This window comes from Corylus avellana, chromosome 11, assembly GCF_965113065.1.
Source record: "Corylus avellana chromosome 11, dhCorAvel1.hap1.2, whole genome shotgun sequence".
Classification (NCBI taxonomy): Eukaryota; Viridiplantae; Streptophyta; class Magnoliopsida; order Fagales; family Betulaceae; genus Corylus; species Corylus avellana.
The window spans coordinates 3346261-3369158 of NC_142500.1; the positions used below are offsets into that span (position 1 = coordinate 3346261).

The window sequence follows — 22898 nt, forward strand, 5'->3', positions numbered from 1 at the left end:
TAAACTGATGTGGCACATCGTGTATTTTGAGCTTTGAGTTGTTTGTAAATGTATTTGTCTTAATAATAGAAAATAAAAACACATACGACCATAGCCTACTTTTTAAAGATCTTTTTTTTTTTTTTTTTTTTGGGACATGTCCACGCAAGGAAAGGGGGAGGAAGATTCGAACTAGTGACCTCTGCTTTATGAGACGTGATTTACAGCCGATTAAACTATCCATTTGAGACTTTTTCAAGGTATTTTAATGATCTCTTAAAAGCAAAACGGAGAATATATTGGAGTTAAATCATTTAAACTTTGTTTAATTAATGCATGGGTACAGCTTGTATTATGTGTGCTCTACACATGAATATATTTGGTAAGATTTATGACCGTTCTTTTTTCTCTATGGTGATGAGAGAAAGTGTTCAATTTTGTGCAATTATAGTGGATGCAAGCAATGTTTTTTTCCTTTTAATTTGCGACGATTGGTTGGTTTTGCATCCTTTAACACGTCACATCAATGCTAACAATTTCGTTTAGGCACCTACCAATCAATTATTTAAAAATTAATATATATATATATATAAAATGAGTTTGGTCGAGAGGAATCCATTGAAAATGTAGGGACATATGTACAATCAGGGGGCAGAATCTGGATTTTTTTTTAATTTAATTGAGAATGTCAAACACAAGAAATAATACTATAAAGAAATGAATTCAATCATTGCACGAAACCAGAAATATAGATATTAGTTGAGATTTTTATTTTTATATTGAATTTATTTTATTTGTTAATTATTCAAAAATGATAACTTGCTCCCTTGTTTATATCAAAGCTTAAATTTGGTGAATTTTCTTCTATTTTAATTCATTTTTATTCTTAATTTAAAGGGTAAAGTTCACTTAATCCCCTCAAACTACCACATCAATGACAATCTACCCTCCAAACTATCAATTGCGACAATTTACCCTTAAAATTACTAAAACAATGACAATGTACCCCCAATTTTAACAAAATGACAAAATTACCCTTACTAAAATTTTTAAAAAAAAAAATACTAATTTTTTTTTAAAAAAAAAATTTGAAGGTAATTTTGTCTTATTAAAAATTATATAGGTATAATTTCGTCACTTTGCTAGTTTTGGGAGGTAAATTATTATTATTTTGGTAGTTTTGAGGATAAATTGTCGCAATTGATAATTTATGGGATAGATTATTATTGAAATTATAGTTTGAAAGAATTAAGTGAACTAAAGCCAATTGATACAATCAATCGTAAAATTAAAGACAAATTAAAAGCAATATTATTGTAACACCTTAAACTATGGCACCTGTCGTACGTAGTGCCTTAATTTTCAAATAAAGGTTCCATCTTATCTTTTTCGGCTGCAAGAAACGTGTTTACACCGCTTAAGCATCCTTGTAATTATGAGTAGAAGCCAGCAGATGCATTTCAAAGATAGAAATTGTATGATTTCTGTAAACAATTTTGTCTTTAATTTTTTTTTTTCCTTTGTCTTTTGTTATCTCTTCTCAACAAAAAAAAAAAAAAAACAAATATGTCAATTAATTAAAAAAAAAAAAAAACTATTTGTTAGAATGTTTTTATATTCTCTAAATTAGGATTTATTTTATTTTATTATACACTCCTAGCTAGCAATTTCTATAAATAGAGACTATTATAATACAGTTCAATATACTTCAATACAATACAAGATGTAGCTCTAATGCTTCATTAGTCTTGTTCTCTCTTTGCTTCCTTTTTTTTTTTTTTTCTCTGACATTCTTTTTCCATCATATATTCCTACACTCACAAAAACAGTATTTACATTTTTGAATTATAAATTTAACTTTAAGGGCTAGACATTATTAAAAAAAATGTAAAAAAAAAAAAAAAAAAAGCCACTAAAATGTTTATTTTTAACAAATTTAAAGACTAAAAAAACTTATTTAACAATTTTTTTTTTTTTGCTGGAGGGGGCCATGGCTCCCACCCGCCTTTCTCTAGCTAGGTTTGTCCATGAGACTTAGATTTAACTTAGGTGTGGTAAAAAAGAACTACATATTATAGTTTTTTCAATGATCTAGATTTAATTTCAACCTATCTCTTTCTCATAAAAAATAAATCTGGATCGTTAATATAGAAATATAATCAAGTACTATGTACATGTTTTGACGGTTGGCATGGATGGTGGTTGAAATGAGAGGCTACAAAACAAAATTAAAGTAATTTGGGAAATTTCATGTATCAAAATAATTCAATCCGAGCACTCTGGTTAATGAAAATAGCCAAAACGACCCAATGAAAGGCATTGCTTTACAATCACAAAACGACCCAATGAAATTTTGCTAGAAAAATGGAACCGAAAAGACCCATATTGTCCCAAATTTCGATTAGAGTATATTTGAATGATCATAAAGTTAGGAATTTAATGAAGATTAAATTAACCTAATTTAGGGATTCGATTATAATTTCATCACTCTAAATTAGGAGATTTGATTAGGATTGCATATATGTGTAAGCTATATAAATAAAGCGTTTTGTATTGTAAACAAAAGAATTCAATAAGAGGTTAATGTAGCTATATGGGCTTCATCTGTGGATGTAGGTCGTTGACTGAATCACGTAAAAATCTTTGTGTCTATTTTATTTTTATTTTTGCTTTTGCTTTTATTTCTTTATAAATTTCTTCATGGTATTAGAGCTACCGGCTTACGCCAATGATCGATCCAAATGGTCCTGTGGACTTTATTTTGGTTTATTTTGATTTTCTTTTTATTAAAAAAAAAAAGGAAAAAAAAAGGGGCCAAATTTGCAGTACACACGGTTGCTTCCCATGTCTGCACACCGCGGCTTCCGGCCTTCGCCAACACTGGAGAGAACACTGTCAGCCACCGACTTCTGTTCCCGCTCACAGCCCCAGCAGTTGCCACGTCACCTCCAGCCCTCCACGGCTCAGTCCAACGCCATGCCTTGTACCGCCGTTCATACTTCCTAGTCCCAGCCGCCGTTCAGCTCCAAGCCACGTCTACCTCATCCCTACAGCAAGGCACCACTTTCTATTTCTTATTTCTTGTTGAACTTGTCATCCCACAGGAAAAAGCAAATTTCTCTTTGATTTTGGATTAGATCCAATCTGTTCCAGAAGGAAAAGCCCGCACGTTTTGGATGAGAACCTTGCCTGATGGTTTTTTTTTTTTTTTTTTTTTTCCTGCAATTCCCTCTTTATTTGTGCTTACCTTTGTTGTACGTTTGGATCCTTTGTAAAAGAAAAAAGAAACGGGAGAGAAAAGTGGAAACCGAGAAAAGAAAAATTATCGGTTGACCTAAAAAAAAAAAAAAATCAAAAGAGGCCTAGATGCCCATTTTTTTGCTCATAGATGACCTATTTTTGTTCGGCTATGTGTTATTGTTTAAACTCAGGTCATTTCAGCCCAAAGTTGGTTTTCACTTTAGTCCAAAATTGGTTATTTTTTTATTTGGCTTTGTGGTATTGTTTAAAATTCAGGTCTGACCTTTGTGGTATTGTTTAAAACCCAGGCCCACTTCAACCTACATTTGACTCTCATTTTAGCCCAAAATTGGGTTTCTTTTTTGGCCCATAGATGACGCTCTTTTATATTGTTTTGCTATCTCAATCAAAAAAAAAAAATCAAAATCAAAAGAGGCCAAAAATGCTCACAAAAGAGCCTCCCCCACCCCCCCCCCCCCCCCCCAAAAAAAAAAAGCCCAAGATGCCCACTTCTTTTCCCCCCTTAGCCCAAAGTTGGCTTTCCCTTTCTTTCTCAGCCCACAATTAGCTTTCCCTTTTCAAAAGAGGCCATAGTTGCCCATTCTCTTTCTATCTTAGTCCATAGTTGGCTCTTTCTTCTCTAAAATAGGCCATAGTTGCCCATCTCATTTCTCTCTTAGTCCATAGTTGGCTTTTCATGTAAGGCTCATAGTTGGCTCATTCCGGCTAAAGTGCTAAATGTTGTCGATGTTTAAGAGCGGCCGATGCTTCCAATTCCGGCGCCATCAATCACCTCCTTCAGTGCTATGATCAAGAAGCAAACTCAAGATTTCACAAGTTCCCATCTTAAGTTTAAGGGAAAATGTTAGAGAATATATTTCTTACATAGAAGGAAATATATTAAATTGATATTATAGATTAATTATTGATTGTAATCAGATTTGATGGTAATCAAATCAATCAGATTTGATTACCATACTTATCGATTTCAATTCAACTATAAATAAGAGCATTTGTATTTAATTATTGATTGCAATCAAGTTTGATGGTAATCAAATCAATCAGATTTGATTACCATACTTATCTATTTCAATTCAACTATAAATAAAAGCATTTGTATTGTAATATCAATAATTCAATAAGAGTCTAATGTAGCCCTTTGGGCTTTATGTGTGGATGTAGATCGTTGACCGAACCATATTAAAATCCTTTTGTCTATTTTTCTATTTTATTATTTTGCATTTGATATTCATAGAATTATGAATTTCTTCATTAAAAGAGGCCAAGTTGCCATCAAAAGAGGCAAAGTTTCCCATCCATTAGTTAGCCTATTTTTGCTCGGCTCTGTGGTATTGTTTAAAACTCAAGCCATTTCAGTCCAAAGTTAGCAGTCACTTCAGCCCAAAGTTGGCTCTCTTTTTGTTTGGCCTTTGTGGTATTGTTTAAAACCCAGGCCACTTCAGCCCACAGTTGGCTCCCGCTTCAGCCCACAGTTGTCTCTCATTTCAGCCCAAAGTTGGCTCTATTTTTTGGCCCATAGATGACCCTCTTTTGTATTGTTTTGCTATCTCTAAGAAAAAAACAGAAAAAAAAAAAAAGTCAAACTCAAGGTTTCAAGATTTTTCACCTTGAGTTTGAGGAAGGATGTTAGAGTATATTTGAATGACCCTAAAGTTAGGGATTTGATGAAGATTACATTAGCCTAATTTAGGGATTTGATTAAGATTACATTTATGTATAAGCTCTATAAATACAGCATAAAAATCTTTCTGTCTATTTTATTTTTATTTTCGCTTTTACTTTTATTTCTTTATAAATTTCTTCAATTTCATCACCAACTCCAAAGAGGTGGTCCAGTTTCCATTGCAGAGCCTGATGAAGCCAGTACTATATATACTTGTTTAATCACCAACAAAGGTTTTGTAGCTCGATCCACCTACTCCTCATTGTCTGCTTTCATTAATGGCAGAGGAGATCGATTGTGGCTGTTTCTATGTACTTCAACGTTGAACACACCATGTTTGTCGTGTAAGGCTCCAATCAGTAGGAGAGAATAGAGTGAAGGTGAAGAAATTAAAGTATTGAGAAACAGTCCAAAGTGATAATTGCGCACTTCAATGCTCTAGAGTCGTATCGCATGATAAGGATTGTCGTTTTAGACGCTGCCAAATCCTAACAATTCTGCTTTGAATCTATCCATCCGCCCAGCAATTATGAAATTCACTAGAAAACTAGAGAAGCTTTAAAGAAGATAAACATATTAATTTCTTAAGTAAATAATGGTAAGTACTAATTAGAGAAGCTTAAGTGTCCCAATTGATATATAGTTTAAGGATAAATGCACTGCAAATGAAGTGTCAGACTCAAATCCCCCATCCAATGATCAAATGAGTGGCACAAAATACTCGCAACTAACTGGGAGCTGGCTGGAATCTTTTGGCAAATTGTGTGCTACTGCTGGGATGATGGGCAATGGGATCCCTTTGAGATTTTTGGTTAGTTAGAGAACCTGCCACACATATCATAAAGGCCCCCACATGCAAAAACCTCATCTCTTAGTGCTACCACTCGCGGCACCACAGGATATGGCTTGTCTCTTCTGCTTTTCCAAGTTTGTCTCATGCAATCACCCAAAAAAAAAGGTAAAGGTTATCTATTTCCTATAGGTTAAAGTATATCATAAATATCATCTAGTAGTCAAAGCGATCAATTTTGATTGAGAACATATGTACATCCAAGTAATCCTCTAATCAAGTTGTTGTTTTATTGCGAAAGATTAGTTTTGGCGACAAGCAAATTTTTAAAGCGGTGAAATACGCACTAAGATATGAGTTTGAATCTCTATGCGATGATTAATAATTAGTACCGTAAACAATCATGCGTCTCATTGATATCTCAATTAAGACGTTTTTCAGTGACAGGTACTACTATAATCACGTCTTATTAGAATAGTCATTTTGATCACCTCCTCTTGCCTTTTTTTTTTTTTAATTAAAAGAAAAAAATCCACCAATTAAATTGGAACCTAACTAAACAAGAATCCTCTTTGGGCTTGACGTGAGGTGGAGAGAGTGCTTTCTGTGCCTCGTTAGTCACACTATGGACAAACAACACCGAATCAAAAGGGCACCACTTGATTGAATTATTACTATTCTATATATTTCCTCATATATATATATATATATTCTATTTACCAATACTCTTATCTCTTAACTATACATTTAGATGTACATAGAAGACATTTAAATAAGAGTTTTCTTTCATATATTCCCTTACCTTATATCTCAAACCTTCGCTCTCTGAGTTCCTCCATCAGCTCCCTCTTATAGCAAAAACATGGCCTCCCATGGCAGCCTTACCGTTTCCACATCCCCGAAAAGTGGGAAAGAAGAGCCCGTCGGCGTGGCATCAAGCTCACCAAAAGGACACTGCTTGTGTTCACCAACAACGCATCAAGGCTCCTTCCGTTGCCGGTTTCACCGGTCAAGCTCATCGGCTTGGATGAAGCGATCAAAATCCGTTCCTGCCAAAAGCTCATCAGTAGCTTCCCTGTCTCCCAAGTCAATCGAGTCCACATAATAGTTAATTTATGCTTTGGTACAATCTTATATCCTTTCAAATCCATCTATAACAAATATTTGTATAAGAATATATGTTATATATTTTGCATCTGGGGTTCTGCTTATATATAGCTTATACTCTCGATTGTTGTTTGATAAATATGCTCTCCCTTTATTTTGTATGGTGAGTTAGAAGAGCCGTTATTAAAAAAAATAAAGCTCTCTCTCACCACTCTCTCTGGCTGCAAATCCTTCACATTTGAGTGACTTTCTCCATTGTTATATGACAGAATTATCATATAGTTCTTATGGGCACTTGGTGCATGCATTATATTTTGTGGGTGGATTTTGAATATTCCTTGTAATTTGTTTTTTCTGGCTCATATTGAAATAGTTGAGATGGGTATTGAATGGTGTATGAATTTTAGTGGGGAAAATTAAGCCCGATATTAATTTCTTTTAATCAGCACCAAAAAAAAGTTGATGGCCCTCGACAATGACGGTGGAAGAAAATTTGGCGTGCAAACTAAAATATATCTGTTACACGTCTGACGCCTCTTTTTTTCTTTCTTTCCACCAACCATTTTTTGTTTTTGTGCCTACGTGTCACTTTCTCAATTTTAAACTTTTTCATTAATTATCTTTCAAACGAATTAATTTATTAAGGAAAGCTCAATCATCAATCAATTAGGAACGAATAATCATGCCTTTATGATCTTATATGCTAGTCCACATCACTAGTAGAAGAAGGAATTAAAGTCATCAAGAGACTAATATGCTGAAACCTCAAATCATGTGGCTAGAAATTCTTAATTAGTGCCGGTAATAATGAGGATAAGATTCGTGTACCCAACATATTAAATTTGCATAAATTCTATGTACTATTACAAAGGACTTTTGGGTTTAGAATATAAATTAAATAATTTAATTTAATTTTGTAAAAATTATTGAGAGTCGAATCTAGACAAAATTCTCGAGAATTAGAAGCATCCTCTCTTGTAGCACAACTCAAAATTTTATATTATATTTCAATTTTACATTTACTTTTACTTTTGGAAAAAGGTCAAAATATCGTACCATTTTCAAGTGGTCGAGATTTTATAATAATAATTTTCTAGAATTCTATTTGTTTTAGTGGCCACCGATTCATAAGGTTAGTGCAACCTCAGCCTCTCACAGGTCATGGTCTTGATCATTTTTTATTTTTTATTTTTTATTTTTTTTGTCCTAAACAAAACCAGAATAGGTGGATGATTAAGAAAAGAGAGAATCCACATAGAAGGAGTTCAGATACTTCAACAAAGACTAATACTATACATTATGCCATTATCTTTTCATCTTTCAAAGTTTAAGTGGTGTGATTTCTTAATTAAAAGTTAAAACACCAATTCACATCCACTAGATATTATTATGGGTATCACGCTAGGTGGGCTTTAAGGAAATGTATAAATAATTGGAATTAGGATTTTCTTCAATTTATTTAAATTGGAAAATAATCATAATATTCAGTTAGTTGTATTTTATGAATATTTTTGTATTCTTAAAAAGTGAAAGAACAAAAATACACCTAAAATATAACTACTCCGGATATTTTTTGATTCATTTGAACGGGAAAAGATCCAGTTTCAAATATTTGAGTGATGTTTTTTTTTTTTTAAAAAAAAAAACAATACAATCATTAAAATACAAGAAAAACATGTTTTTTTTTTAAAAAAATAAGAATGGGCCAAATAATTGGCCAGATCTAATAAATTCTCGGCACACAGGAAAAGAAATGGGTCATTGAAAATGGAAATTTTTTTAGGTTACCTGGATTGTCTCTGAAAACATTCCTACTCTAAGGCAAGAAAACTTGAAAGCAATAGCAATGAGGATAGAACTGAAAATGACTAGACCCAAGATTCGATCACCATTATTAGGTGGTAAAGGGGCATAAAATAGGAAAGAGTAAGAGAAAGAGATAGAGATAGAAATGACGCTTCGCTTGCATAAGCAACTTTTTTACAAATAAATTTGTAGCTAATATTGCACGAGAGGTCTTTACTTATTGAAATATTGATTTTTACTCTCAATTATATTACAATCTAAATTGATTACATGATGCGATTTTACTCAACTGCTAGCTAGAAGTTTTTGCAAAAGAATTTTTTTCATAAAAAAAAAAAAAAAAAGCGGTCGGAATTGCTTCTTTACAGCTCTAGAACTGTGAGTGAACAATGTTCACACGGGATGAATAGTAATACAGATTTTACTGTTTCACCGAGCATGAACACCGTCCATTCACACTGGGTGTTCTAAAAAATTCTTCAAAGGATTTTTATTTTTATGTTTTTTCCATTTGGTGGATAGTCTTTAAAGTCAAAATTTGAAAATAATTGTAATTTAGGTGATTAGGATAGGTCCCCATCGTGATACGAATGATACCAAAATATAAAAATGAAATATTATTTTTTTCCAAAACATTTCCTTTTAATTTTCATTAATAACAATTACATAAGAAAAAATAAATAAATTATACATTTCTTTCGAGTAATTCAAGTGTTTTTTTTTTTTTTGGTCATAAAAAATAACTTTTAAAATTAAAATTTAATTTTAATTATATTTTCTTGTCCTTTCTCTTAAATCTCCTGCTCGTTACGGAATGGAACGGAAGCCGCAAGCATGACTTCAAGGAAGGACTACGTTGTCTACGCCCCTCTCCCTCCGAACCCCAACACCACTGCCCAAAATGTCATCGTCCTCCCCCTCTACCACCCACCACCTTCGAAACGCCGCCGTATCTGCCAGTTTCTCACCTCCTTCACAGCTCTTCTCCTCGTCTCCCTCACCGTCTACTTCCTCTACCCCTCCGACCCGACCGTCCAACTCGTCCGCCTCCGACTCAATAACATCGGAGTCAAATCGTCCCCCCAACTCACCCTCGACCTCTCGTTCTCGCTCACCGTCAAGGTCCGCAACCGGGACCTCTTCTCCTTCGACTACCAGTCCATGGCCGTCTCGGTCGGGTACCGAGGGAGAGAGCTAGGGATCGTGAACTCGGATGGCGGGCGCGTGAGGGCCAGAGGTTTGTCGTACGTGAACGCCACGCTCGATCTCAACGGGTTCGAGGTGATCCACGACGTTTTTTACTTGCTTGAAGATTTGGCCAAGGGTGTGATCCCTTTTGATACTGTTACGGAGGTGAATGGAGCATTAGGGTTCTTCTTCATCAATATTCCTCTCAAGGTAAATCTTGCTCGTAAATCTTTTGAAATTACACTATATGTTAATGAAAACCATTGGAAATGGAAATGTGTACTGTTTTGTTGGCTTTATTTGTAATTATTGGTACTGAATTTGGTTTGGGAGAAATAGAGTTCAATTAAACGGGGGTCGAATTATAGTTGATTTATATAGTATTATGATCGTGGGGAACCAAACCCGACATGCGAATACAACTTTTCACCCCTATATTTAGGTGAGCATTGAGGGCTTGGGTAAATGCAAGAAAGACATTAGGATTCAGGGTTTGTTAAAGGTCTAAAAGAAAGATTGAGGTTTGGGGATATGGTTTTTTTAGGACTATTTTTTGTTTAAATTAGGGATATGGTTTTCCACAAGCTAATATGTCGCAACAATATCTGCTCACGCTGCAGGCTCAAATTGGTAAGGCATTCTCATACATAGGTTGAATAATTGATTTAAATATGTGTAACAAAAAAATTGTTAGATTTAATATCATTATTTGCTTCACTTGTAACATGAACTACTCGCCGGATTAGATAACTATAGAGACAAACCTCAGCAGCAGATTTTAGAGGATGTTCTGGTTCTTTGGGAACATATATATGATTGAGTGAATTTCACTATGCCTAAGTATGTAGTTGCAAAAGTGTTAATTGGCTTGGCATATGGTAGATATACTATAGTTTTGTCCAGATAATTTCATGACATTCTGTTACATGTTCATCAGGCAAGATTATCCTGCGAGGTGTATGTAAATACAAACAACCAGACAATTGTCCACCAAGATTGCTACCCGGGGGTGAGCTTTTCTTTACTGTATTGCAGACTCTACCGAATTGCTGCTTCTGTTGCACACTTAAAAAAACTGTTCTTTGATACTAAACCTGAACATTGGTTTGGGTTGAAAATTTTGGTGCTCACCAAGAGTAAACATAGTAGTCTGGCTGAAAATACATACAAAGTGTATAAATTTTGTCAACAGGATAAGTCCAGTTTGCCATCTGGTTTGGTTCTCTATGGAGGGCACACCCATCCTTTCCGAAAAGAAAGGGTGGTATTTACATAATATTCTGCCTGTGTTATGCTGTGGTTTCCTGTGCACTGTGAGTGGAAACTGAGCAAGCAGAGATGGAATATGAGGGGTGGCCTAACTTGTGCCATTTCTGTCGCTCGAGTTGATGCTGTTGATTCTGTTTTTCTTTTCTTGTTAGTCCCTGTTTTCTCACAAATCAACCACAAAAAAAAAAAAAAAGGTGCTCTGAAGCATCAAAATTTTCTTTGCTAATCCTGAACTGGTTTTTTATTTTTGCAGTGATGGAGTGGATGCCAGTAGAATATAGCAAAACTTTTCAATGACGAGTTGGGAGCTGAACATATTGAAAGGCCTTGGGACCAAAATGAAGTATATAAATTTGACATAAGCCTGTTTAGTCTTATTGGAGTGGTTTATAGTGGCATTGGTTTAGGTGTTGAATCTTGGCATTCTAATTTTAGAATACAGGTATCTTTTGTCGAAATTCTCTTCTTCTTCTTCTTCTTCTTTTTATTTATTATTATTTTTTTCCTGTTCTGTACAAAGGGATGGAATGGATTGTCTTTGTGATATGGTGCGACCTGTTCTGAATCTCTGAAATATGTTAAAGAGGATAACTTTTATAAGTTTCTAACATAAATCAAGCTTTTTGTGCCATTGAATAAGAAGTTAACATATCAGCCTGGAACAAGAGATGCATATACACTCAAACAAGCTTTTTTTCAAGGCCCTGTTTTTAACAGACCGAGATTGTCTCCTTCAACTGTATAGATTTTTTCAAGCCCCTGTTTTTAACTATCAAAATCCTGGCAAAACTGAGAGGTCTACTATGCCTCTTGGAAGGTCTGCAATTTTTCTAAGCAGAGACAGCATGTTCTTCCTAATTCTTTCTTCTTCTTGCACACGGGCAAAAGCAAATGCGGATTATTTTATAAATAACTGAATGTTAAGTGGAATTGACCAATTCTATCAACAGAGAAAAATTTCAATTGGATTGTGCAGGAAAAGAATGTGACTTGATATACAAAACCAAGAACAATAATCTCTCCAAGCTCCACATATTGCCTAGGATCACATTTTAACGTTCCTAAGTAATAGCGCATGAACTTTAATGGCCAAGCGGTGGGGTTAGCCTGGGCGTTGCTGGTGTGGGCCGGCCTGGGCGGTGGCGGTGGAGTTCTCTCAATGGCGGTGGTTTTTCTAAGAGAATATATATCTGAATATATGTTTTTTTTATGAAATTGGTGTAGATGATGAATTTTAGATGTCAGATCCAGTGTTTTGGATACATTTACATTTACTTTTCTTATTCTGACGTGTCAACTTCTTATTAAAGGGCACAAAAAGTTTAATTGATGTCTGATCTCTATGTTAAATTATCTACTTATGGATAGAGATTAAGTAACGATGTTAAAGAAACTTCAGATATGTTTTCCTTCCTCTGTTGGACATGCCTGATCTTGTGTTTGATTTTGTAGCAAGTGTCCGACAGTGAGTTGTTTAACGCTATGGTAGGTCCATTAGAGTATTATCCGAATACCCCACTCCAACGCAATGCCAGATTCCTTTTTGAGTCTCATAGGGAGAACTTTGAAAATTTGGGACCCCTTATGAGACGTGATTCATGATAATTTATTTGTAAATGATTTTCTTCTTTTTTTTTTCTTTTCAAGTTTGATTACTATTGAAGAAGATAGCTCATTCGACGGGTCGGATACGTGCAGTGATGGACCCAAGAGGAGGCAGGAGGGAGCCATGGCCCCTCCACCCAAAAAAACAAAATCTTTCAAATTTGTTAAAAAAAATAATAATAATAATACAAAACCATCTTCAAATTAAAACTCTTCAACTTTTAACGTGCTAATTTTTCGTATTAATTCATGTCTAATTTTTTTGTTGACTTTGTCGGAAGTCGTATAAGAAATTGACCACCCTAGACTGTGATTACTTTCTGTCAAGAACATATTCTTCACAAAAAAAAAAAAAAAAACCCTTAGGAAAATCGCAAGTATATTTTGGCAATGGCAAAACAACCATACCTTTATACTATAGAGCTAGAAAGCATCAATTGGAAGGAGGCATCCAAAACACACATGCATTTCAGACGGAAAAGAGTGATTCAAAGAAAAAGGACTGACAGATTGAATACGCCGTATAAGGTAAGAGGAAACCTTTAATTTCCTCTTTCATCCAATTCATATAAATCATTCATGGAATCATGGCTCATGAGAAACTGTAGAAGGAAAGAGATTCTCTATCTATCAGTAACCAGACAAATATATATCATTATTCTTTGTTAATTCTGTGACACCAAACAAAGAGATAGATGATCTTGACTAATCACTACTACACCCATTTCTTAGCATCCGACCGCCCCAAACATACCCAGCAGCATGATGTTGCCTACACCGAAATGAACCTGGATGCCGCGTTGGTGAACACACGCACTGCTTTACCGAGCCACTACCGCCGCCGCCGCCGCCACCTTCCGCAGCTCCTCCAACCACTGCCGTTGATGCACGCCTTGTCACTGCTTCGACCCCAATGGGCGCCTGCAAAACAAACCATCTGTTTTGCACCGACAATTCCCTAATGCCAACCAAAGGCACAGAACCCGGGTAGCACATTTTTGTGTTCTGTTGTGTTCTGTTCTTCTTCCGATTACTACAATTTGTTTTTATTTTCTGTGAGAGGAGAGCTTGAAAAGAAAAGAATATGTGTTCCAGGACATTATATAGGCAGGAAGGAAGCAAAGCTTGCGCATAAAGAGCTTTTGGATTGATTCCCCTGATGCTGAAAGGTTTTTGCTTTCCTAATTCCTAACTCCTAAGCTTTAACGAGGTGTTTTGTGTGTTAATGCTTCATGGTGACGAGAGACACCCACGCGTACACCTGTCCAAACCAAGGCGTATCATCCAAGGCGTAATAAGATAAGGCAACGGCTGCCCCCACCACGGTTCTCATCAAATAACAGGTCCCACGTAGTTGATCTGCAACGCAGTTGATGCTGCCACCTGGCAGTCTAATCAATGGCTCTCTGGCATAACATAACTGGCTCTCTGAGTCCCTCTAAGCCAAAGATTGTAGCTGAATTACTAGTTTCTTTGACAGGAGAATCCAGCCACTGGGATCACTAGATGCATGCTTGCATGGCTATTGTTTTTGATAATGATGAAATTTGTTGATTTTGGTTTGAAGAACACGTGTTTTTCCATACAAGGGGATGAAATTTTGGGTGTGGGGGATGAACTTAATTTGGCTTTACTTTTGAGGAGGAAGACAAAGCTAATGGTTTTCCTAGTCAGATTCTTAGCCCCGTGGCCGTATGGCGGTGCCGGTTCTGTGACTTGCGTATTAGGACACGTGCGCAACTGAACTGATAAAGAAAGAGAGATCACGTACAAGAGGCGCGCAGATGAGTGCATCTATTTCGGTCTTTGGCGCCCAATCAAGCCTTGGGGACGAAGTAGCCTCAGATTTGCTTATAATCACGGGAAAAATGATTTTTGGTCGATCAAGTTTGAAGTATTAACGTATAGCTCTCTGATTTTTCAAAAGTACTTAGGGTAAATTTTTTTTAAAAAAAAATCGTCTTTGCTGTCGAATAAATAACTTATATATCAGCACAAATTCTATTGTAATACATGTTAATTACACTAAGAAGATATTAAAAAAATGGTTGAGGGACCCTTTTAGCTAAATGAAAGGCACTCTTAAGGTCATGGGGTGGTTTGGCCATTTACATTGGTCGGTGAGGGTGGTTCGACTATTTCCTTTAAGCATATTTGTGAGTGACTGAACTATCCCCATAACCTTAGAGGTGGTTTAAGGTCAAAAGAGTGGCTCGACCACCTCTTCTATTTTTCTTTTTTAATTTTTTAATTTTTTATGTTTATATTTTATATTTGATTTTTTTGTTTTTGTATGTGATATATATTACATATGTCAAGTTAATACACTCTATCAACTTCTCTTATAGTAGAGAAAAAAAAAAAAAAAAACAAATTCCTCTTATTCTAGAGAATGATTAATCACTTTTCAAAACTTAAATGAACTATTTGTTAAAATCTCATACCACATAGATAAAAAATAAATAAAAAAAAATAATAATAATAAAATTGTATTTTTCCCCTTTTCCCAATAATTATTGTGCTTTGAAAAGAGTTGATATGCTTTTCATTTTGCACCGATTGCTCTAACTAAACGCAGCTTTAGGCCTTGCTTTTGGGCATGTGAGGAAATAGGATCCTCTTCAGTCCATAATGGACTGGAGAATATTTAATTCATAGTTGAAATTTATTCTTAAAAATTTTAAAGCCACAAATAAGACACACGTGCCATTACAAAAAATAATAAAAAAATAATATTTCAGATTAAAAAAATAAAAAATAAATTAATAAAAAAAATAAGAGGTGGCTGGCCAACCCATCTTAACTATAAGGAGTGACTGGACCACCCGATTTTAACTGAGGGTAGTTTGAGAGTCACCCCAAAGGTCGGCCAAGGGTGGCCAGACCACCCCAAGGGCCATGGGATGGTCTAGCCACCCCTAAACCCAAACTAAAGAAAAAAATAAATAAAAAAAATCGTTTGGCCCTTGGGGTGGTCCGGCCACCCCCAAGGGCCAAATGCCCAGACTAAAACTCACGAGCCTTTTGTGTGACCCGTCAACCGATCAAATTCAGTAGAAGAAAAGAAAAGAAAAAAAAAAAAATCAATTGGTAGTTTTGTTTTTTTCTATTCCTTTTGGTAGTTTACCTTGCTTTGCTTTGGCAAAGGGTTGGACCAGACCCAAAAATTAAAAAAAGAAATTTCAAATGCAATTCAAATATTCTTACTTTTTACTTCATTTAATAACTTTTTATTACTATTCAAATAAAAAAATTACTATTAAACATATTTTTTCACTTTTTTATACAAAGTATTATTACTTTTTCTCTTATATCAATCAAATCTGTTAATTTTTTTTTTTCACCGCCAATCACAGCCCAAGGTTCACGTGGTGTTCATTGTCCTTTCTCTTGACCAACTTTTTTTGTTTTTTTCTCCGGTTGAACCTGACTTGCACGCAAATAATTACTCAATTATTTGGGGTCATGCTGTTCACGTGAAATGGGGACATGCTTTTCACTTGATCTGACCCAATCAGCTCGGTTAGTCCGTTTTGATCTCTCGCTGTACGTATCTTCATGATACCGATTTTGTGCTCATAATTGAGAGAAATAAGAACTTTTTTTTTTTTTTGTTGAATAAAATAATCACCTATATAACCACCCCCCCTTCTCTCTCCTGCATCGCTCTCTTAAGCTGATTAATGCAAATATGAATGAGATACCTCAATAACAGGCAGTACCTTATCAATAAACTTTTTCTCTGCAATCAACTTCTACAACAAGAAAATTGATGTTGCCTTATCAGTTCTTTCTTACTCGTGAATGAGTGAGAAATTCAATTTATTTATACACAAGAAGATGCTTATACCGTATAATATATATATATATATATATATATATAGAATAATAATTCTATTAAGCTTCAATTGAATCCAGACAAGCTTTCTAGGTTATGCGATTATACTTCTTAACAAAAGAAGTGAAGGTTTATGTTCTCATAAGTCATATCTTGTAACGACCTAGGAAAAAGCGATAGCTACATCTGCGCTATTACTGCAAAAGGACTAATCAATTTGAAGTTTTCCTAAAATTCATTATAAAGCCCAATTTCACCTAATAACTAAACAATGTGGGACTTAGCACTCATGACTATCTTTATAAATCACTCACTCTATGTAGACATCTTCTCATCTTCCCAATATGGGATCGGGGTGCTACATACCTCATATACATGGCCGGAACCAGGACTTTTAGTATGGGGGACGAAGCTACATAGATACATATAATTTCTCTATATATGTATGTTTGTGCGTATTTATGTAAAATAAAAACAAAAAAGTCATTAATGTATACAAAAGTTACATGTACGTCTACTTTGAATGGAATAAAATTCATCTATTATCATCTCTGACGTAAAATTCTTAGCAATTTCTTTCTCAATATAAACTACCAAATGGTCTGCAAGAAAGTCATCTAGAAGTACAAATTTTTGTTATAATTTTATTATAATTATTATTACCACTAACAAGTGAAAAAAATGCGAAATAAATTAATGCATTCAAACCCACCAAATTAACCAACAAAATCCAACAATGAAAGCTAAAATCAAAACTTGTATAATTTATCTACATCAAAATCTTAATCTCATGGCATCACAATTCACAAACACACAATAGTATAAATTATTAGTAAAATAAACTAAGCATAATTTATAGGGTCCAAAAAAATGATACCGTTGAGCGTGGACTCTTTTTAGTTTCTCCTAACAAGATCGAAGCTTCCAACAACAACAATGTTGAGAGTCAAGCCAAAATTATGTTGCAATCATAAATAAATTATAGGGAAAAATATAAAAAAAAGCCCCCCAAACTACCAATCAGTTGCAATTTGGCCACTCCGTTAGTCAATACCGTCAAATTGGATGAAAAATGCAAAATGACGTTGTTTTTTATGTTAATTAAAAAAACGGTGGTTCAATGGAGATAGAAGTGCTGACGGCCCTGAGGCGAGAACTGTAGAGGGTCGGCGACCCTGAGTTGGGGTTGCGAGGCTAGGCTGACATTGATTCAGATCTCCGTAAACTTTGATTCCTAGCGATCTATGTCGAAAACCAGACACACCCAATTGAGACAAAGGTTTTCAGACCAGTTTTATGAACCTTTGACCTCAGCATTACACGATTCTAATCCCAGCAGAAAACACGCACAGGGAGAAAGAAAATAGTACAATTCCAAGTCTCACAAGAAAGAGAGAGGAACTTCAACTTTTTTCTTTTTCTTTTTCTTCGTACAATCAATGGCGTCTCAAACAAGAAAAAATCGAACCCATTAATCTTACATTTGAAGAAAACCACGCAAAGATCGACAGCCCGGCGAAAAGAATCAGTTGCGACCCAAAAACCTACAACCTGTCAAAGCTATAGAATAGATCTCTTCAGCAAAAATGGAGTCAACTAGCTCTATAGATTTTCCATGCCCAAAAAAAACAAAATATTCACAGGAAACTGAAACCTGCGATTTTTCCCAAGAACGTACCGGGAAAATCGATGTGAAAATCAAAATCCAAATAAACAAATTTGAAAGTGCGAAAATCTCTCTCTTTCTCTCTCCTTCATCTTGTTCTGGAAAACTCGAGGAAGAAGAGAAGAAAATGAAAATGAATATTAAAACGAGTGGCCAGCTAACTGTGAGAGAGAGAGAGATTTTCGCCGCGAACCAGTTGCTGTGACCTCGCGGAGCACTGGTTCGGGTTGCGAAGCGAGGCCGGCGCTCACGGGGGAGCAGTTTTTTAATTTTTTTAATTTTTTTTTTCTCAAAACCACGTCGTTTTGTGGGCATTTTTTTAATTGATTTTTTTTCTTCAAAAGAGCATTTTAGTAACTTAACCTTCCAAAACGACGTCGTATTGAATTTTCCATCCTATTTGAAGGTAATGACTAACGAAGTGGCTAAGTTGCAATTGATTGGTAGTTTGGAGGGCTACTTTATGACTTTTGGAACATCAGGATGCTAAATAAAAAACTGTTGATAATTTATGGGGCTTTTTTATATTTTTTCCTAAATTATATAAGTAATATTAATTTGATATAACTATAGTCATTACCTTTTTAGTTTTAATTATGAGTTTGATGGCAGTAGGCAGAGAAGAGACATGACGCTAGAGTCTGGACAGGGTTTAAAGCCCAAGGAAAGTTGCTTCAAAATCTCAAACCAAATTAGAGATCATGTTAGAAGCTAACAAGTATAGTCTCTATGGAGACATTTTTGACAAATTGTAACTTTTTTATACTTCAACTTTTGAAAACTAGTTACAAAATTGGATTTTTTGTGAACTTTTTTTTTAAGGTTTCGTACTTATCTCTGCAACTTAAGAAAAGCTGTCACTGCACTTGCAAGCTACAGGCTGCTATGCTATCTTGTCTATGACCTCAAAAAAAGACTAGTAGGAGCTTTGTAGGTTTCTCTGCTGGAAGAGCCAAGAGGGGAGTAAAATGGAAAAAAATATTATTTAGGGGGACAAAAATAATATTTTTGAGGAAAAAATTTGAAAAGGTCATATACTTTGGGAGAAATTTTAAAAACTTTAGGGGGACGCAACAAGTAAGTCCGCCCCTGACTCATATGTCAATTGGGATTTTACACCATAACAACAAAAAGGATTTTATTATTTGGTGTCAATAAACTCAAAATCGTCTTAATCAGTATTAGTTGACCTAATTTACAAATCGCTCAATGCGGTATAAAATAATAATTTAATTTATACAATTAAATTTCATCAAAATACTTGACAGATTCTATTAGCGTGCTATGTTAATCTCAATAAAATGATAACATGTGTCAATGTTAATAAAAAAAATATATAACATATAAAACTAAAAAACTAAAAAAAATTAATTTTTTTTTGAAAAGTCCACGCGCCACCCCAGCCTCCTCTGGGGTGGCTGCCAACCTATTTTTTATATTCTAAAATTTTTGAATAGTCCTACACGTGTCACTCTATTTTTTTAAAAATAATTTTTAAGTTTTAATTTTAATTTTTTAATTTTATATATTTATATTCTTAATTTATATATATTTTTTTTATTAAGAATGACATATGCCATCATTTTATTGGTGCTGATATGACATATTAAGGGAATCCATCCAGTGTTTTGATAGAATTTGACTATATGGGCTAAATTATTATTTTGGCCTATTTCGAAGACATCTAAGTTATTTTTAATATCATGTTGAGTGATTTGTAATTTAAGTCAACCGCGTAGATTGATTTTACATTTATATAAAAAAAAAAAATCAAAAGCGACTAGCAAAATAGAGTAATGCTAGGTACCATATTTTTATCCTTCTAAAGTTAATGTGACTTTCAAAATCACCATTGAGTCAAAATTCAAGTATGATTCATCTAAAATTTAATAGTGATTTTAAAAGTCACATCAGCTTTAAGAGGATTTTAGAATAATAAAAAGATGGTACCTAGCATTATTCAACAAAATATTATGCTAACGGACCAAGGGATAATGCTTTTAATCATTCTTCTCCTTATTATGTCATTTTCTTTTCCAACACAACTATGGACTTTATGCTTGCTTCTTGCATGCCACGAGGAAAAGGCAGCCTGTCTAAAACACCCATTGGCTCCTCCTAGTGTTAGAGCACTCATGGCAGTCTCATTAATACTATTTTTTTGTTATTTTGGTGAAACAATTTAATTAAATTGGCCTAAATGTCCACTTTTCAGCTTCACTACTTTAATAAAAAATAGTAGTGAGGTGAACATTGAATAATACTCACCAAATTTAAAAATTACTATTAACTCATCTATTGATTAAACAAATATAATTTATCTCTCTCCCTTTTTGCTTTTTTTTTTTTTTCCCAAAAAGTGTGATTAAACAAATAATATTGATTAAACAAATATTATTAGGTTTTTTTCTTCCGTCAAAAAGTGTGAAGGGAAACTCCTCATATGTTCATACTTGTTAAACATATGGTATTACGCATAATGAGTTTGCTAATTGGCTAAATGGGGTGAGAACAGAGAAAGAAGATGAAGAAATACAGAGAGAAACAAGACAAATATTCTTAAAATAAAATAAATGTTCTTAAAATAGACCATTAAAAAAATACAAACATTCAAAAAATATAAAAGTTAGAGAAAGAATAAACAAATCTTTGAAAATAATATTTAAATAGAATAGTAAAAGTGGATTGTTAAAGTAGTGAGGCTACTCTAAAAAGATGAGTTGTTAAAATAACCAAAAGTGTACAGGTGGAGACTTTTGCAGTCGGCTTTAGCCTCTTTCTAGAGGTTTTTACTAGGTCCTAGTGGGAGTTCAAATAGGCTTGCCTTTATCTATACCCCTTTTGCTTTTGAAACCGCCTTGCATGGCCCCTTGAGAGGACCGGGTCATTTATTTGACCAATTTCCTATTCTTTGTTTATATTTTCATACTGTTATTTTTCGTTTTAGGCCTGTTGTTGGGGAGTCCACTCCATTTTCATTTTTAGGATCGTCCGCTCCTTGTTCCCTTTAAATCAGGAGTGAAAAGAATCCTCCTCTTTATCCATTTTCCTTATTGAATTAAATAAAAATAAAAAATAAAAAATAAAAAATAAAAACTGCAATTATAATAAAATGTTTTCAAAGTCAACATTTTCTCTACTTTTCAATGTTTTCATGCGTTTACCGTGACTAAAACAACATGTTTCTAGACGCCACGAGGAAATATCCCAATGACCCTCCAAATTCGTCCCTGTCGATTAGCCGCCAGCCGCGTCAAAAGTCTGGCGTCGACGACGCGTTCCTTCGAGCCCACTCGCTCGCTCTCCCTTCGACTCAGATCCATTCACTTTCTTCGAACCTGCGCACATATTGCCCCCACATGCACCTATATAAATTCCACCCAATTTCGTCTCCTCCGATCACCTCCCCCTCAGAACTCTCTGAATTCTTACCATCCAGATCTCCCGAAGATGAACTTCATGAGACTTTATGGCCTCCCAATCATTGGCTTCATGTTCTTGGCACTGTTGCGACTAAGTCACGCGCAGGTCTTGGCTCCTTCTCCCTCAATATCCAGCCATGGTAAGCTACACGTACATCTTGTTTTCCTACTATTCGAGTTTAATTTGTGGATATTAATCCAACTCTTTTATTCTATATATAGGAGATTGATTTCTTTGCTTAATTTTTTACATTCTACCAAAACAGACTCATCAACTACTGGGTACTTACAATAATTCTTCTTCTTCTTCTTTAATCCAGGCTCCACGATAGATCAAGGCATCGCCTACATCCTTCTACTAGTCGCCCTAGCGATCACATACCTCGTCCATTGATTTTTTAATTTAATTTAATTTAATTTTTTTCCGTTCAATTGGGCTGATGTATTGAGATATAAATTCTTTATGTACCCGTCGCATTGATATGGAGCCTTGCAGCAATTTTTTTTCATCGTTGTGATTCTTGTAATATGATGAAATAAATTGATATGAATTATTGAGAATCTTATATATATGAAGCTTATGATATAAATTCTTTATCTAATTTCTCACCGCATTTATACTCTTATTTTGTCGGAGTATCAAAAAGGGAATTGAGATTTTCGGCTGCCATGAGCTTGCTAAGCGTCACACAACTAACTCTTTCCTCTTCTTTCTTTTTTTTTTTTTTAAAAAAAAAGAGTTGAAGAAGAGAAATATTAAAGAGAAATTCAAATTTAAGGTATTAGCACTAAATTTAGGATGATAAAATCTCTTTTAAGTAATACCATCCCTAAAGGGTTAACCTTTCACTCCTAGGTTTTAGTTTTAAATCCAAAAATAAATTTTGAGGCATTAGAAACTAAATATTAACTCATAAAATTTAAAAAAAAAAAAAAAAAAAAAAAAAAAAAACTAGCAGGACTAGGAAGAGAGAGATTTGTCTACAATTTTTTTTTTTAATAAAGCCACGTCAGACATTGGCAGCCTGATGGCAGGACTCTCAAAAAGGAGGAGATAATAAAGTGGCTGATAAGGGTGATAAGTGGGGTGGTTATTATACGCTAACCGGATAACCGCATAATAAGAAAAATGCAACCCCAGATAATTAAATAATTGTTTAAGCCGGCTGTAATTACCACTTATAAATATTTAGAAATTCAATTAATAATCGGGTGACCAGTTTTTTATTTTGGAAAAAGTACACTTTACCCTCCAAAGTTTGGGGCAATTTTCAATTCGACTTTCAATGTTTTAATTTTTGCAA

General features: G+C 34.5%; 2 protein-coding genes across 2 annotated transcripts; both read left to right on the forward strand.

Annotated features, from left to right (window-relative positions):
* The first annotated feature begins 9412 nt into the window (after positions 1-9412).
* Positions 9413-11658, forward strand: LOC132166051 (Late embryogenesis abundant (LEA) hydroxyproline-rich glycoprotein family). The gene is made up of 3 exons (XM_059576801.2): positions 9413-10004; positions 10732-10803; positions 11317-11658. The coding sequence occupies exons 1-3, from the start codon at positions 9441-9443 to the stop codon at positions 11317-11319; spliced, it is 639 nt and encodes a 212-aa protein (XP_059432784.1). The 5' UTR covers positions 9413-9440; the 3' UTR covers positions 11320-11658.
* A 9739-nt stretch (positions 11659-21397) lies between these two features.
* LOC148582999 (arabinogalactan protein 41-like) lies at positions 21398-22130 on the forward strand. Its single transcript, XM_088511977.1, has 2 exons — positions 21398-21734; positions 21915-22130. The coding sequence occupies exons 1-2, from the start codon at positions 21623-21625 to the stop codon at positions 21986-21988; spliced, it is 186 nt and encodes a 61-aa protein (XP_088368103.1). The 5' UTR covers positions 21398-21622; the 3' UTR covers positions 21989-22130.
* Positions 22131-22898: the final 768 nt, after the last annotated feature.

Coding starts and splice junctions, on each gene's coding strand:
- LOC132166051 (XM_059576801.2), top strand. CDS start 9,441: ATGACTTCAAGGAAGGACTACGTTGTCTACGCCCCTCTCCCTCCGAAC. Junction 10,005..10,731: donor TCATCAATATTCCTCTCAAG/GTAAATCTTGCT, acceptor CATGTTCATCAG/GCAAGATTATCCTGCGAGGT.
- LOC148582999 (XM_088511977.1), top strand. CDS start 21,623: ATGAACTTCATGAGACTTTATGGCCTCCCAATCATTGGCTTCATGTTC. Junction 21,735..21,914: donor TCCCTCAATATCCAGCCATG/GTAAGCTACACG, acceptor TCTTTAATCCAG/GCTCCACGATAGATCAAGGC.